The sequence below is a fragment of the Canis lupus genome, chromosome 17 (genome assembly GCF_003254725.2).
Source record: "Canis lupus dingo isolate Sandy chromosome 17, ASM325472v2, whole genome shotgun sequence".
NCBI classification, from domain to species: Eukaryota; Metazoa; Chordata; class Mammalia; order Carnivora; family Canidae; genus Canis; species Canis lupus.
This window is the reverse complement of record NC_064259.1, coordinates 22,987,941-23,003,548: the sequence shown is the minus strand read 5'-3', so window position 1 is coordinate 23,003,548 and position 15,608 is coordinate 22,987,941. Positions and strand designations below refer to the sequence as shown.

The 15,608-nt window shown below is 37.0% G+C and overlaps 1 protein-coding gene across 15 annotated transcripts in view; it reads right to left on the bottom strand.

The window, feature by feature from the left end:
* CLIP4 (CAP-Gly domain containing linker protein family member 4) overlaps window positions 1-15,608 on the bottom strand; it is a 100,192-nt gene that overhangs the window by 47,127 nt on the left and 37,457 nt on the right. For all 15 annotated transcript variants that reach the window (XR_007403159.1, XR_007403155.1, XR_007403157.1 and 12 more), the window contains exons 7-8: window positions 12,265-12,501; window positions 4,949-5,084 (exon numbers count right to left, since the gene is read on the bottom strand). Coding sequence is in view for 9 of the 15 variants with exons in the window: in XM_049095938.1 (XP_048951895.1) it covers window positions 4,949-5,084; window positions 12,265-12,501 (373 nt within the window). In the remaining 6 variants the exon portion in view is untranslated. The remainder of the gene's footprint in view (window positions 1-4,948; window positions 5,085-12,264; window positions 12,502-15,608) is intronic.

Sequence of the window (15,608 nt, the reverse complement as noted above, 5' to 3'; positions counted from 1 at the left end):
TCTTCTGCCTTATCCACAATGTTCTCTCTTCTCCCACTTATCACATTTTCCTTGAGTTTCTATTCTTTTCTCTAATTCTTTTCCTTGTCAAATACACACACAGACACACACACACACACACACAAAACAATGTGATGATAGTTACAACAAATTGCCAAAGGTTGGAAGACAGAAATTATTTTATATTCTAGAAATATAAATTCATACAATCTTATTGGAAGACAAAAATTCTGACTGAATCCGCTTTGTGGCATCAGTTATAAGGAAATGCTTAGAGATGTGCACAAAAGTTACACAGTTATGTTTTTATGTTATAAGGAAAAGATAAATTTCCAGAGCCAAAACAATTTCTAGTTTACTACTATGACTCAATTATACTTTTGGACATTAATCAGGAAAAAATAACCCAAACAGGAGGAAAAGACCGTATACATGAATATGTCATCATTGCAATATTATTCATAAGTAGGAGAAAACAAATATCTGGCAACAGGATCACCAATAGGTAAAACAATAAAAGTCGTAGAGAAATATAGAAAAGTATGAAAATTAAATCAAGAAAATAAAAATGAAGTTATATATCTAATTACATTATGATTTATCTGGAAAAGATTTTGTGTGAGTATAAGAAAGACTGCAAAAACTGCAAACCAAAACATATTTATGAGAACGGACTACTCTCGATTTATCTTTCTAATTTGTCATTAATATCAGAATACTGTTCTTTAATGAATGTTTTTTTCTTAATCTGAGGACAGTTATGTGGCTTTTTTTTCTTTCAAGGTCTTAAGAAAATTTCTACATAATCTTATTCCACATAATATCTTAGAAAGTAAATATTTAATTCTATGGCTTTAAAGGATTTATATAGTATGTGAAACCTCACCTATGTAAGTTCTCATTCTTCTATTTTTTTTAATAAAATGAATCATTTGGGAGAATCAAAACTAAATTTGGAGCAATGACTGACTACAACCAAAGCCCAAAATGCACGCAGAATATGGATTAAAGTTCCCTGTAACTAACTCGTGCTAATCAAAGTACCAATAGGCCTTTTCTCAGATCTTGACATATAATTGTACAGCTTAACTAAAACAAATACATAAGAAGGATTATTTTTAAAGAGAAGAGTAATGAATTTCTAGATAAACATGGCCCATTTTATTATACCACAACTCTTCCCAAAACACCACCAAAATATTAATTAGTTAGGAATAAAAACAATATAAACTCTAAAAAGAAAATGATAAACAGGAGAAAAAATACTAAAAGCTTCCAAAGAGAAGTAAAAGGTCAAAAACAGAAGAAAGATTTTAACACTTCTACATAGCAACACTGGAAGCTCAAGAGAGTAGTGGGCAAACTAAGAGCCTAGCAACCACATCCTGCCTACAACCTCTTTTTGTCAAGTTCTACTGGAATCCATATGTTTACACACTGTCTACAACTGCTTCTTCACTACAATAGGAGAGCTGGATAATTGAACAAGAGACTGTGTGGCCCTTAAAGCCTAAAATGTTTACTCTTGCCTTTTACAGGAAAAATTTGCCAAACTCCATCAGACAATAGAATATAACCTTCAAAATATTGAGAATATAAATTCCAACCTAATGTTCCTTTTCCCATCAAACTATCATATGAAGTAAAAGGGTAGAAATAAGCATATTTTTAGAATGGAAGATTTCAAAACATTGATCTCCCACAAGTCCTTTGTCAAAAGCTACTAGAGGATGTGTTCCACCAAAACAAAGAAGTAAACCAAGAAAAAAACTGACTTAGAATAATGAAAGCACCCAGTCTTTCTCCTCATAGTATGAAGTCAGTAGGTGTTTAAAATCAGAAAAATCAGGGGTGCCTGGCTGGCTCAGTCAGTAGGCATGTGACTCTTGATCTTGGGGTTGCAAGTTCAAGCCCCAAGTCTGGTGAGGAAATTACTTAAAAATAAAATCTTCTAGGGGACCCTGGGTGACTCAGTTGGTTAAGCATCTCCCTTCGGCTCAGGTCACAATCCCAAGGTCCTGGGATCAAGCTCCAAGTAGGGCTCCCTGCTCAGTGGGAAGTGTGCTCCTCCCTCTCCCTCTGTCCCTCCCCCTGCCTGCTAGGGTCTGAGCAGGGAAAGGATGAACAGGCAGAGCACAGGGGATTTTCAAGGCAGTGAATAGATTCTGTATGACACTGTAATGAGAGAGACATGTCATTAAGCACTTATCCAAAACCACAGAATGTACATTAACAAGAGTGAACCCCAATGTAAACTATGGACTCTGAGTGATGATGATGAGTCAGTGTAGGTCCCTCTATTTGCAGGAAGGTCCCCACCGGTGAAGGAACACTGACAATGGGAGTCGCTCTGCATGCATGGGAACAGGGGATACACAGGAAATTACTCCACCTTTCTCTCAATTGTGTTTTGAACACAAACTGCTCTAAAAAAAAAAAAAAAACTTAAACATTATTTTAAAATGTCTACAATTGAAAAAAATCTAATATGTGTTGAACAAAATAGTTCTGAAACAGACTATAGCATTTATAAGAATTTAATTTATACTAAAGGAAGCAAAGCAAGCCAAGGAAAAATGACAGAGTTAGAGAGAGAGAAAGGGAAAATACAAAACTGTTGCTGAGAAGAGACAAATTCTTTGGCTTCTGCTTAGTCAAGGCAACTCCCATTTTTACATAATCCAACACATGAACCTTGCCCCCCAAAACTCGCCTTTAAGCATGTAAAAGGGACAGAAGCAGGGTCCTTGGGGTATCCGGCTTTGTCCTCATCAAGTATGCTTCTCCTTGGGATGATGAGATTTTGGGGACAACATGCATTCTGTTACAATCTAAGCATTTCCCATGAATCTGATTTACATCTGCCCTGTGTGTTGCTAGTAGTTTTGATCTTGCCCTCAGTCTCCTTGACAGTTGCCAAAATTAGCTAATAGAGGAAAATTAAAATTAAATTCTTAGTTCCACATAACTAATCAATATGTTCCAAATGGGTTAAATTATTTAGTGTAAAAAGTAAAACACTCAGAAGAATAAAATATATAGTTTTAAATTAATCCTTGGATTAGAAAGAACTATCTCAGCATACAACCAATGTAAGAAGTTATAAAGAGAAAAAAAAAAGAAGTTATAAAGAAAAAGTCTTTTAACTACATAAAACTCTATGCCAAAACACTTGAAATGAAGTTCAAAGGCAAATGATAAACTGGGCAAAATATCTGTAATAACTCTAAGAGTTTAATACCTTAAATATGTATTTGTTTTCTAAAGTTTTTTAAAACCCACTATCTCAATTATATAATGAATATATAATATGAACAACTATTTCTTGGCAATTGCCAGGATAACACACACACACACACGTGTGTGTGTATTATATATATATATATTATATATATAATTACATATGTGTGTTATATATGTTATTATATGTTATATGTGTTATATAATATATATTTTATATAATACACACATGTGTTATCCTGTGTAATACACATATATCTTATATATACATATACAAATATATATATAAAATAACAAAACATTTTAAGTGTTTTATTTTACCACAAAGAAATATGAATTCAAACAGAAATTTTTACCCATTAAATTGGAAAAATTAAAGGAAATGGAGCCATTAAAAATCACATTTTCAAACAATATTTAATGATTTGGGGGAATTCTAATAACATGTCAAATAAAAATGCAAAATATATAACTATATATAATCCAAAGTTTGTGAAAAGAATTAAACAGAAGAAATATACGGGTGATTTTATTTCCTCCTTTTATGTTTTTCAAATTTTATACAATATCTTTATAAACAAATGTTTTTTATGTTTTTATGTTTTTCAAATTTTATACAATAAATATCTTTATAAACAAAAAAATTAATAGATCAAACAATCATGCTCCATTTTCAGTTTATCACAAAAGGAAAGTGGTAATTTTGATAAATTTATAACAGCTAACCAATAGCTACCATTTGCTGAGTGCTTACAGGGAATCAAGCACTATTTGAAGTGCTTTATACATTTATCAACATATTTGATTCTCATATGAACTCTTGAGGTATTATTAGCACCATTTTATAGAAGACAAACTGAAGCACAAGGAGAGAATTAAGGTCACATAGCTGGTAGGTAGAAAAGCTGACTCATACCCAAGCAGTCAGACTCCAAGCAAGGACTTCAGCACCAGATCAGAGTGCCTCCCTGTGGAGCTATAATTGAAATATTGTGCAACCAGGGAAGTTAATGTTCCAGAAGAATATTTCATGGCAAAGAAAAATCTTTACAACATAGCAAGTGACAAATTTAATTCAATGTCAAGAGGTGTGTGTGCATGTGTGTGTGTGTACAAGAAAGAAAGAATATGAATTTAAACAAACATCTGTCAGAAAAAGAATCATCCCACCTCAAGAATACATTATAAAGTTGGCCTCACTTGCTTTTCCAAGGTTCCAAGTTTGTCAACCCCCAGTGCTCTGTACTTCCTTGATAACAAAGTCCCTCCCTCAGCCATAAAAGCACCTGAGCGGATTTATAGGAGGATTTGTACTCCTAATGAGACACCATTTCCCAATCACTGCACTGCTCATAGCAAGAAAAGGGCAGCCCCTTCATTAACTACACAGGTAACGAGAAGGAAAGTTTTACTTAAAAACAATAAAAGAGTAGGGGTGCCTGAGTGGCCCCGTTGATTTAGTGGACTCTTGATCTCAGCTCAGATCATGATCTCAGGGTCATGAGTTCAAGTTCCACACTGGGCTCCAAGCTCTGTGAGGAATCTGCTTGGGATTCTCTCTCCTCTCCCACTGCCCCTCCCCGCTGCTTATGCTCTCTTTCTCTAAATAAATAGATGAAATCTTTTTTAAAAAATAATAAAAGTAAATAAATAAAAATAAAGTAATTTGACTATCTTAAATCATTAGGTTAGATAGTATCTATCTTACCATATTTGGGGGCACATTTAAAGTACTGGATTTTCCCAACACTTCCATTGTTTTTTCCTTCTGGTTCATCCAATTCAATGCCAGCCCACTGCCCACTTGCAAATTCAGTTGTTCCACAAAATCTTAATGTTCCAACCTAAAGAAAACATAAATCACAATAATTTTGAGGATTATTAGTAATTCTAAATGTGCTACTCTTGCAACTTTACCATGGAAGTTTTTAAAAACAATTCTCTCAAAGTAGACTTCAGAATAGGAATATTACCAGGGACAAAAAGAAGTGTTATATAACAATAAGAGTCAGTTCACCAAAAAGACATAAAAATCCTAAATCTGTATGCACCTACGAACTGATTTTGGAAAATTTCTAACTATTTTGAAATTAAACAATACACTCTCAAATAACCCATGATTAAACAGAAAATCACAGGGAAATTTAAAAACTTTTTGAATTGAGTGAAAATGGTAACACAATATATCAAAATTTGTAGGATGCAACAAAAGCAGTACTTAGAGGGAAATTTATAGCATTAAACACTTGTATTAGAAAAGGTCTCAAATCAATTATCTAAACTTCCATTTTTAGACATTAGAAGGTGAAGATCCAAAGCAAGCAGAAGGTAAGAAACAATAAATATAAAAAATTAAGAACAGAAAAACAATAGAGAAAAATCAATGAAACCAAAGGCTGGCTCTTTGTAAACGTATATAAGGTTAATAAACTTCTATCTGGGGACCAAGGAAACTAAAGAAAGAAGACACAAAATACACACATCATGAATGAAAGCAGACATTATTACATTCCCTCAGTCATTTAAAGAATAGTAAAAAAATACTTTGAACAATCCTTTGCCTGTAAATTTAACAAATTAAATAAAATGGGGAACCCTGGGTGGCGCAGTAGTTTAGCGCCTGCCTTTGGCCCAGGGCGCGATCCTGGAGACCCGGAATGGAGTCCCACGTCGGGCTCCCGGTGCATGGAGCCTGCTTCTCCCTCTGCCTGTGTCTCTGCCTCTCTCTCTCTCTCTGTGACTATCATAAATAAAAAAATAATAAAATAAAATAAAATAAAATAAAATAAAATAAAATAAAATAAAATAAAATAAAATAAAATAAAATAAAATAAAATAAAATAAAATAAAATAAAAATCCCAATTTCTTGAAAGATGCAAACTGTCAAAGCTCACATTTGAATTGAATTTGTAGTTTAAAATTTGCCAAAAAGGGGCACCTAGGTGGCTCAGTCAGTTAAGCATCTGTCTGCAGCTCTCCTGGGATCAAGCCCCTCCTCGGGGCTCATCAGGGAGCCTGTTTCTCCCTTTCCCTCTGCTGCTCCCCTGCTTGTACACTCTCTCTCTCTCATAAATAAAATCTTAAAAAAAAAAAAAAACTTTCCAAACAACGAAAAACACTCTGACAGTGAATTCTACCAAAGAATTTTTTAAAGATTTTATTTATTTATTCATGAGACACAGAGAGAGAGAGAGAGAGAGGAAGAGGGAGAAGCAGACTCCATGCAGGGAGCCCGACGTTGGACTCCATCCTGGGTCTCCAGGATCAGGCCCTGGGCTGGAAGTGGCGCTAAACTGCTGAGCCACCCAGGCTGCACTCTACCAAAGAATTTAAAGAAAAAATAATCAATTCCTCACAAACCTAGTATATAAAAGCAGAAGGATTAATTCTCAACTCATTCCCAGCATTACCTTGATACGAAAACCAGAAACAAGGATCCTCAACAAAATAAGAGCAAATCATATGCAGCAATATACAGAATCCAGTAACATACAGCAAATCAAATCCAGCATCATGACCAAGTAAGATTTATCATGAGAAAGCAAGGCTAGTTCAACATTTGAGAAGTAATCAATATAATTTATCATATTCACAGACTGAAAGGAGTAGAAAGAAACTTACTCTCTCAACATATACATAAAAAGGTTTTAGAAAATTTCAACATCTTTCATGATAATAATAATTTTTTTAGGGATGCCTGAGTGGCTCAGTGATTGTCTACCTTCGGCTCAGGACATGATCTCAGAGTTCTGGGATCAAGTTCTGCATTGTGCTCCTTGCATGGAGCCTGTTCTCCGTGTGCCTAGGTCTCTGCCTCTCTCTGTCTCTCATGAATAAATAAAATCTTTAAAATAATAATAATAATAATAATAATAATAATAATTTTTAAGACTCTCAGTAAGCCAGGATTAGACAAGAACTTCCGCAACTTAATAAAAGATACCCACAAAGTCTACAGCTAACAATTATCATACTTAATGACGAAAGGCTGGGTTTTCTCCTTACTATTGGGAGCAGGGCAAGTTTATCAGTTCTTACTGCTTCTGCTCATCATTATACTGGAGGTCCTAGGCAACGAAATTAGGCAAGAAAAAGAAATGAAAGGCATACAGATTGGAAAGAAATAAAACTGTCTCTATTCAGACAACATGATAATTTACATAGGATATCCCAAAGAATCCACAAGCACTCAAAAAAAAAAAAAAGGCCAAAAGAATTAATAAATTTAGCAAAGTTACCGAATGTGTGGTCCATATACAAAAATCAACTGCATTTCTATATGAAACTTCCAAAACACCACCATTTATAATAGCACCAAAGATCATGAAAAACTTAGGTATAAACCTAATAAAATATAGCAATATCTAAATGCTTAAAACTATGTTTGGCAAAGAAGAAGTCAAACTCCCACAATTTGCAGACATGATACTCTATGCAGAAAACCCAAAAGAATCCACCAAAAAATAGCTAGAACTCATACATGAATTCAGTAAAGTTGCAGAATATAAAAACATATGTGCAGAAATCTGATGCCTTTCTATGCACCAATAGGAAAGCAGTAGGAAAAGAAATTAAGGAATTGATCCCATTTGCAATTGCACCAAAAACAAGATACCTAGGAATAAATCTAATTAAAGAAATAAAAGATCTGTACTATGAAAACTATAGAACACTTATAAAAGAAATGGAAAAGGACACAAAGAAATGCAAAAGCATTCCATGCTCATGGATTAGAAGAATAAATATTGTTAAAATGTCTATACAACCCAAACCTATCTACACATTTAATGCAATCCCTATCAAAACACCACCAACATTTTTCACAGGGCTAGAACAAACAATTCTAAAATTTATACAGAACCACAAAAGACCCCAAATAGCCAAAGAAATTCTGAAAAAGAAAAACAAAGCTGAAGGAATCATGATTCCAGATTTCAGGCTACATTACAAAGCTATAGTCAAGACGTACAGTACTGGCACAAAAACAGACACATAGATCAATGGAACAGAATACAGAACCCATTAATGTACAGCTATACATATATATACATATATATATATATATATATATATATATATATATATATATATATATATATATATGATGACCAGCTATATGGTCAACTCATCTTCAACAAAGCAGGAAAGAATATCCAATGGATAAAAGACAGTCTCCTCAATAAATGGTGCTGGAAAAACTGGATAGCAACATGCAGAAGAATGAAACTAGGCCACATTCTTACATCATACACAAAAGTAAATTCAAAATGGATGAAAGTCCTTAATATGAGACAGGAAACCATCAATATCCTAGAGGAAAACACAGGTAGAAGCCTCTTTGACCTCAGCTGTAGCAACTCCTTACTATACATGTCACCATAAGCAAGGGAAACAAAAGCAAAATGAACTATTGGGGTCTCATCAAGATAAAAGCAAAAGAAAAAAATCAACAAAACCAAAAGGCAGCCCACTGAAAGGGAGCAGATATTTGTAAACAACATATCTGGGCAGCCCCGGTGGCGCAGCAGTTTAGTGCCACCTGCAGGCCAGGGCATGATCCTGGAGACCCTGGATCAAGTCCCACGTCAGGCTCTCTGCATGGAGCCTGCTTCTCCCTCTGCCTATGTCTCTGCCTCTCTCTCTCTCTCTCTCTCTGCATCTCTATGAATAAATAAATAAAATCTTTAAAAAAACATATCTGATAAAGGGTTAGTATCCAAAATCTATGAAGAACTTATTAAACTGAACACCCAAAAACAAATGACCCAGGTAAGAAATGGGCAGAAGACATGAATAGACATTTTTCCAAAGGAGACATTCAGATGGCTTACAGACACATAAAAAGATACTCAATATCATTCATCATCAGAGAAATACAAATCAAAATCATAATGAGATACCACCTCATACCTATTAGAATAATTAAAATGAACAACACAAGAAACAACAGATGTTGGCAAGGATGCAGAGAAAGGGGAGCCCTCTTACACTGTTGGTGGGAATGCAAACTGGTGCAGCCACTCTGGAGAGCAGTATGAAGTTCCTCAAAAAGTTAATGACAGAACTAACCTACAATCCAGCAATTGCACTACTAGGTATTTACCTAAAGGATAACAAAAATACAGATATGAAGGGGTATGTACACCCCAAAGTTTATAGCAGCATTATCAACAACAGCCAAACTATGGAGAAGGCCCAAATGTCCATCAACTGATTAATGAAAAAAGAGGTGGAATATATATATATATATATATTTATATACACACACACATATATATATATCCCACACATATATATGTGGAATATTACTCAGCCATCAAAAATGAAATCTTGCCATTTGCAATGATGTGTGTATTATGTGTGTATATGCTAAGTGAATAACGTGTATTATGCTAAGTGAAATAAGTCAGTCAGAGAAAGACAAATACCATATGATTTCACTCATATGTGGAATTTTAGAGAATAGATGAATATATGGGAAGGGGGGAAAGAAAAAAGAGAGAGAGGGAAACAAGCCAAAGAGACTCTTAACAATAGAGAACAAATTGAGGTGGATGGAGGGAGGTGGGTGGGGGATGGGCTAGATGGGTGATGGGGATTAAGGAGGGTACTTGATTGTGATGAGCACTGGGTGTTGTATGTAAGTAACAAATCACTGAATTTTACTTTAGAAACCTATATTGCACTGTATATTAAATACCTAAAGGGTTTTTTTTTACATTTTACTTATTTATTTCAGATAAAGCAAGTAAGAAAGCACAAGGGTGGGATAGAGGAAGAGAGAGAAACTGACTTCTCACTGAGCAGGAAGCCTGATTCAACCAGATCCCAGTACCTAGAGATCATGGGATCATGGCCTGAGTCGAAGGCAGATGCTTAACCAACTCAGCCACCCAGGCAACCCTTAGCTACCTAAAATTTAAATAAATAAATGCTTAAAACTATAAAAATAACAAAACAAATAGAAAACCTATAAAATAGAGATATGTTACACTTGTGACGTTTTTTATTTATTTATTTGAGAGAGAGAGAGAGAAAGCATGAGCTGGAGGAGGGGCAGAGGGAGAAAGAATTTCAAGCAGATGTCACACTGAGCACAGAACCTGATGCAGGGGCTTGATCCCATGATCCTGAGATCATGACCTGAGCAAAAATCAAGAGACAGACACTTCACCAACTGAGCCATGCAGGCATTTCTATTGTGCCTGTGTTTTAAAGACTCCATATCTTTAAAATAGCCATTCTCCTCAACTGATCTATGTCAACACAACTTCATTCAAAATCCCAGCAGGATTTCTTTGTATGACTTGAAATCCATAAGCTGATTCTACAGTGTACATGGAAAGACAAAGAAACTAAGAAAAATAAAAACCTGAAGCATAACAACATCTGATTGTAAGACTTACTATAAAGCTACAGCAATCATGACAGGGTAGTACTAAAGAAAGGGTAACCACTGGACCTTGGAGTAGAATAAAATCCAGAAATAAAAAAAAAAAAAAAAAGAATAAAATCCAGAAATATACCCATACATCTAAGGTCAGGTGACAAAAGGGTAGGGGCAATTCAAGAGAGAAAGAATAGTCTTTTCAAAATATGGTGCTGGAAGAATCAGATACAAAAAAGAGAGAGAAACTTTAAACCTAGTACTCTACAAAAGTTAATTCAAAATTAAATATAAAACTAAATGTAAAATCTAAAACTATAAACCTCTGGGAGAATATCTATGTACTATATCTTCTACTGTCCTATGACACTGTAGAAAATTTCTTAGCTATGCTAAACACACACAATCCGTCTAAGGAAAAGTTGGTAAAACGGACTTCATCAAATTTAAAACTGCTACTCTTTGAAAGACATTCCTAAGAGGATGAAAAGGCAAACAACAGAATGAGAGAAAGTATAACAGAAGCAAGATTGGCTGTGATACAATCAAGTTAAACCCAGCTAAATGGGACATACACGTTCAGCTTCTACTTTTGTATAGCTTTAAATTATCCAAAATAAAAAGTAAAATAAAACAACAGAATAACCCTTCTAAATATCCATTCTTAGACATAGCACAGGAATACTAGAGAGGCTGAATATTAATCCCAAGCTTTTTTTTAAAAAAAAAGCTAACAAATGTCCTATGAATATATTCTTTTGGAAGCTGGTAAATGTCATTCTCAACACAATCGTTTGTTTGGAGTTTACCTTCCTCTTTGAAGCACTTTTCTCAGTAAATCAAACTTCTAGTTTTCAGCATTTTCTGAGAAACCTTTTGTCACCTTCCCACAAGCCCACCCAAATATTTACATCTAACTGTGTCAGGAAATAGGACTCCCCATTCCATTCTCTATGATGAACCCAGTTCCCTAGTAACTCCAAAATTAAAGAAAATGGAACGGCCCTTCCATATGAGGTATTAAAAAAGAGAGAATGGCAACAAGAGTGCCATAAGAACACGGGGGGGGGGGGGGTGGCACGGAACAGATGCACCTGGAGCATCTTCAATAGGCCAGGGCAAGGGGGTGGGTCCCCTTTTCCATGTGCATTTTCTATTATAGGTTGAAATAATATCTAAGATTCTTCTATTTATAGGATCTCAAGACCAAACATCTATGAATGGTAAGAGTCTCCTTTGCTCCAATGCTCCCAGGCAGTCCTGGCGGGGGGGGGGGGGGGGGGGGGGGGGAACCCCCTGAGGGTGGCAGTGGGGCTGCAGGGAAACCCTCCAGGCTCAGCAATGGCTCAGCGCCTGCCTCCAAGTACACTCAGCAGCACTACATACTCCCCTCTCCCCACCCCAACAGAGAGGCCTTCACTATTCCACCCAAGGAGCTTATGTTCTTAGGTCATACTTCACGGTGAGCAGGCATCTCAGTTTCCCCATTTTCATTAAGTATGTTTCTGTTTACACATTGCCCTTTTTTGAAAACCTCAAAATTCTGGCCACGCCGGTATGTCTGCAGCCGTGGCACACGGGCCACCCACACTGCGACCTCGGACATGGCTTCGGAGACCACAGTTACTTCCCCTACCTTCTGTCCGGCGATAACCACGCGATCCCCCAACTTCAGACCAAGGGACGTAAGCATCGCCCTGCTGGTGATGCGGTCACAGTTTGGAAGCAGCGGCTTCGAGATCTCGCACGACAGGGGCGCCGCGTCCAGCAACATCTGCTTGATTTCTTTAGCAGTTGCGGCGGCATCGGCCATCTCTAGGGGCATCTCCACAGGGTCCGGGACAACATCAGCAGGGATCTGTCCTTTGTCGTTCTACAGATACAGAGAAATCCGTATCACCGACAGCTCGATGCAGTCAGACACATTTTTAAAAATAAAAGTCAAAAAATTTTTGAAATTTAAAAAAAAATTTTTTTGAAATTAAATACATTTGTCGTGTATATTTAGTCAAACAATTTACTGAACATCTACTCCATGCCAGGCACCACTCTAAATGCTAATGACACCACGGTGAAGAGAAAAAGCCCTGTCCTCAGCACACCTTCTGGGAGGAGAGGAGGGACAGACTGCGAACAATCAAACAAGTAAAACATATGGTATATTACATTGAGTGGTGAAAAGTGGCAGGGGGGAAGGGACGGGTGGGGGAGGGACACCAGGAGAGTGGCGTGTGTGCATGCAGAGCAGCTGCAGGAAGGTGCAATGCTAAGATGCAGGTACGCAGAGGCCCAGGGAAATATGGGAGGACTAGACAGGCTGAGGGGTCGGGGGAGGCAGCCCAGGTTCAGGGAAGGACAAGTGCGGAGGTCATGAGTGGACAGCATGCCTGGCTGCACAGGTTCAGAGAAGGCGGGTTCAAAGACAGAGGTCATGGCACTCACTGGCCTCCCAGACCCAGATCCAAGACTCTGTCCACTGTGCCACAGCTGCCGCCACGGCTGTGGGACCTCACCTATCCTGCCCCCTCATGGAGTGACTCAGATTTCAGGAGCAGAAATTACAGTTTCAATACTTCTAAAATTCAGGCTATAATCAAAAAAAGAGCTCTGGTCTCACTATAAAGGAGAGACTGCATCCTTGGATTTATCCTGCAACAAGATACAATGGTTGTTACCATCCCACTAATACTTCCACTAATATGTGTGTGGTGTTTATATAACCAAATCCTATTGTATAAATTGTCATTTGATTCTCACATCAAGAAAAAGCTTATGAATAAAACAGATAAAAATCCATGCCCACTGAGAGTTTATATTGTAGTAGGAGAGACAATAACCAACTAACCGAATAAAATATTACTAACATTTCCAGTTTGCCAATTAGGGAAATTTAGCAAGGAAAGGTTAATGACTCATTCAAAGTCATTTACATGATTCCTGGCAGAGGTGACATCTGAATCCATGTCTAGGACCCACTAGACACAGCCTTTCTCCTACTTAGGGCTATCCTTCCCTCAAACATGGTATACCTCCTCTATTATCCCTAACCAAAAAACTTAGATTTTACGAGAGAATTTACAGACTATAATCTTCCTTTAATATGATGAATCAAGATTCTTTTGCTGAGAAACTTCTTTTCCTTGTTTTCTCTGCTGATAATTATCTTCAAATGCTCCATATGGATGAAAGACTGAAGCTTTTAGAACACACTTAGTTTGCATGTGCCTCACAGTTTCTGTTTTAAAATTCAAGTCAGTTTGGTCTCAAGTAGAAATATGGCAGAAGGCATGTTACCAACTTTCTGGGATGGCGACAGGACTATTTTAAAGAATTTCAGATTTCAAAGAAAATATACAAAATATACTGAAGGTATGTATAGCACAAATATGTACTCTTGATAAAAAGACGGGAGGAATTTTTTTTTTAAACCTTATACTGGTAAGTCGTAAGCTATATTCACAATGACTATTTCACTTTAGTTTTTTTAAAAAGATTTTATTTATTTATTCATCAGAGACACACAGAGAGAAGCAGAGACACAGGGAGAGAGAGAAGCAGGCTCCATGCAAGAAGCCTGATATGGGACTTGATCCCAGAACTCTGGGATCACACCCTGAGCCAAAGGCAGATGCTCAACTGCTGAGCCACACAGGCGTCCCTTTTTTAAAAGATTTTATTTATTAGTGAGAGACACAGAGAGAGGGACAGAGACATAGGCAGAGGGAGAAGCAGGATGCCTGCAGGAAGCCTGATGCAGAACTTGATCCTGGGACTCTGGGATCACGCCCTGAGCCAAAGGCAGACGCCCAACTGTTAAGCCACCCAGGCATCCCTTACTTTAGATTTTTAAGTCTTCACCTTTCTAGAATGAAATATTTATATATTTTTATAAATATATCAAAAACTAAATGAAAGACTTAAACTCAAAGATGATGACACTTATGTTAATTCCTATTAAATTTGGCAACTAAAACTTCTGTTTAAAAAAATAATAAAATAAAAACAATGATGATGTCATGCTAACATAAGAAGGCTTGCTCATGGGCAGCCCAGGTGGCTCAGCAGTTTAAGCACCACCTTCAGCCCAGGGCCTGATCTTGGAGACCAGGGATCGAGTCCCACATTGGGCTCCCTGCATGGAGCCTGCTTCTCCCTCTGTCTGTGTCTCTGTTCCCCCCCTCAGTCTGTGTCTCTCATGAATAAATAAATAAAATCTTTTTTTTTTTAAAGAAGGCTTGATCATGATTAATTATGGAATTCTATTCTCTTCTAAAATTGTGGTTACCAGAATATGAACCAAGGGCAACTGCTGCCCCACAAGCTGGCTGGTTTTTTTTTTTTTTTTTTTTTGTAAATATTAAACTTCAAAATACAATAATTATTGTTTCTGGCTTCAGGTGGTAATTTACCTCAATAGCATGCCTCACTGCATCTTACTAAATTCAAAATAGTCTCTCCACTAAGGAGGTTTTGTCAACAGTCTACTAGGAAAAGCAAAAGCATATCACCTTCACATACCAACCAAACTGCGGGATCATCCCCTAGCCTTTCATAAATGCTACTCTTTTCTTTGCCTAAAAGGTTTTTGCACCTCCCTCCTCTAACTGGCCAGTTCTTAACTATGTTTAAGTGCTCAATGTCACCTTTGCCGGAAAGCTCTCCCAAGGCTTAGAGCCCATGGCATTCTGCCCACTCCCACATCGTAACCCACTGAGTGAATACAACACACCACAGTTAAAGTACTCATCCATCCTCCCCTCTAGATTACACTCCCTTTGGAGACAAAGATTTTTATTTATTGTTGTGTTCTCCCGGTGCCCAATACACAATAGAGAAGGAGGGAGGGGGCAGAGGGAAGGAAAGGGGAGAGGGTTAATTAACCAATGATGCAGTAAAGCAGAGGGAACAGTGGCAGAAAGAAGTAGGCAGGAGAGGGGAACTAGAAAGTAAGCAGAGGGAGAGGAAAGGAGGGAGGAGGGA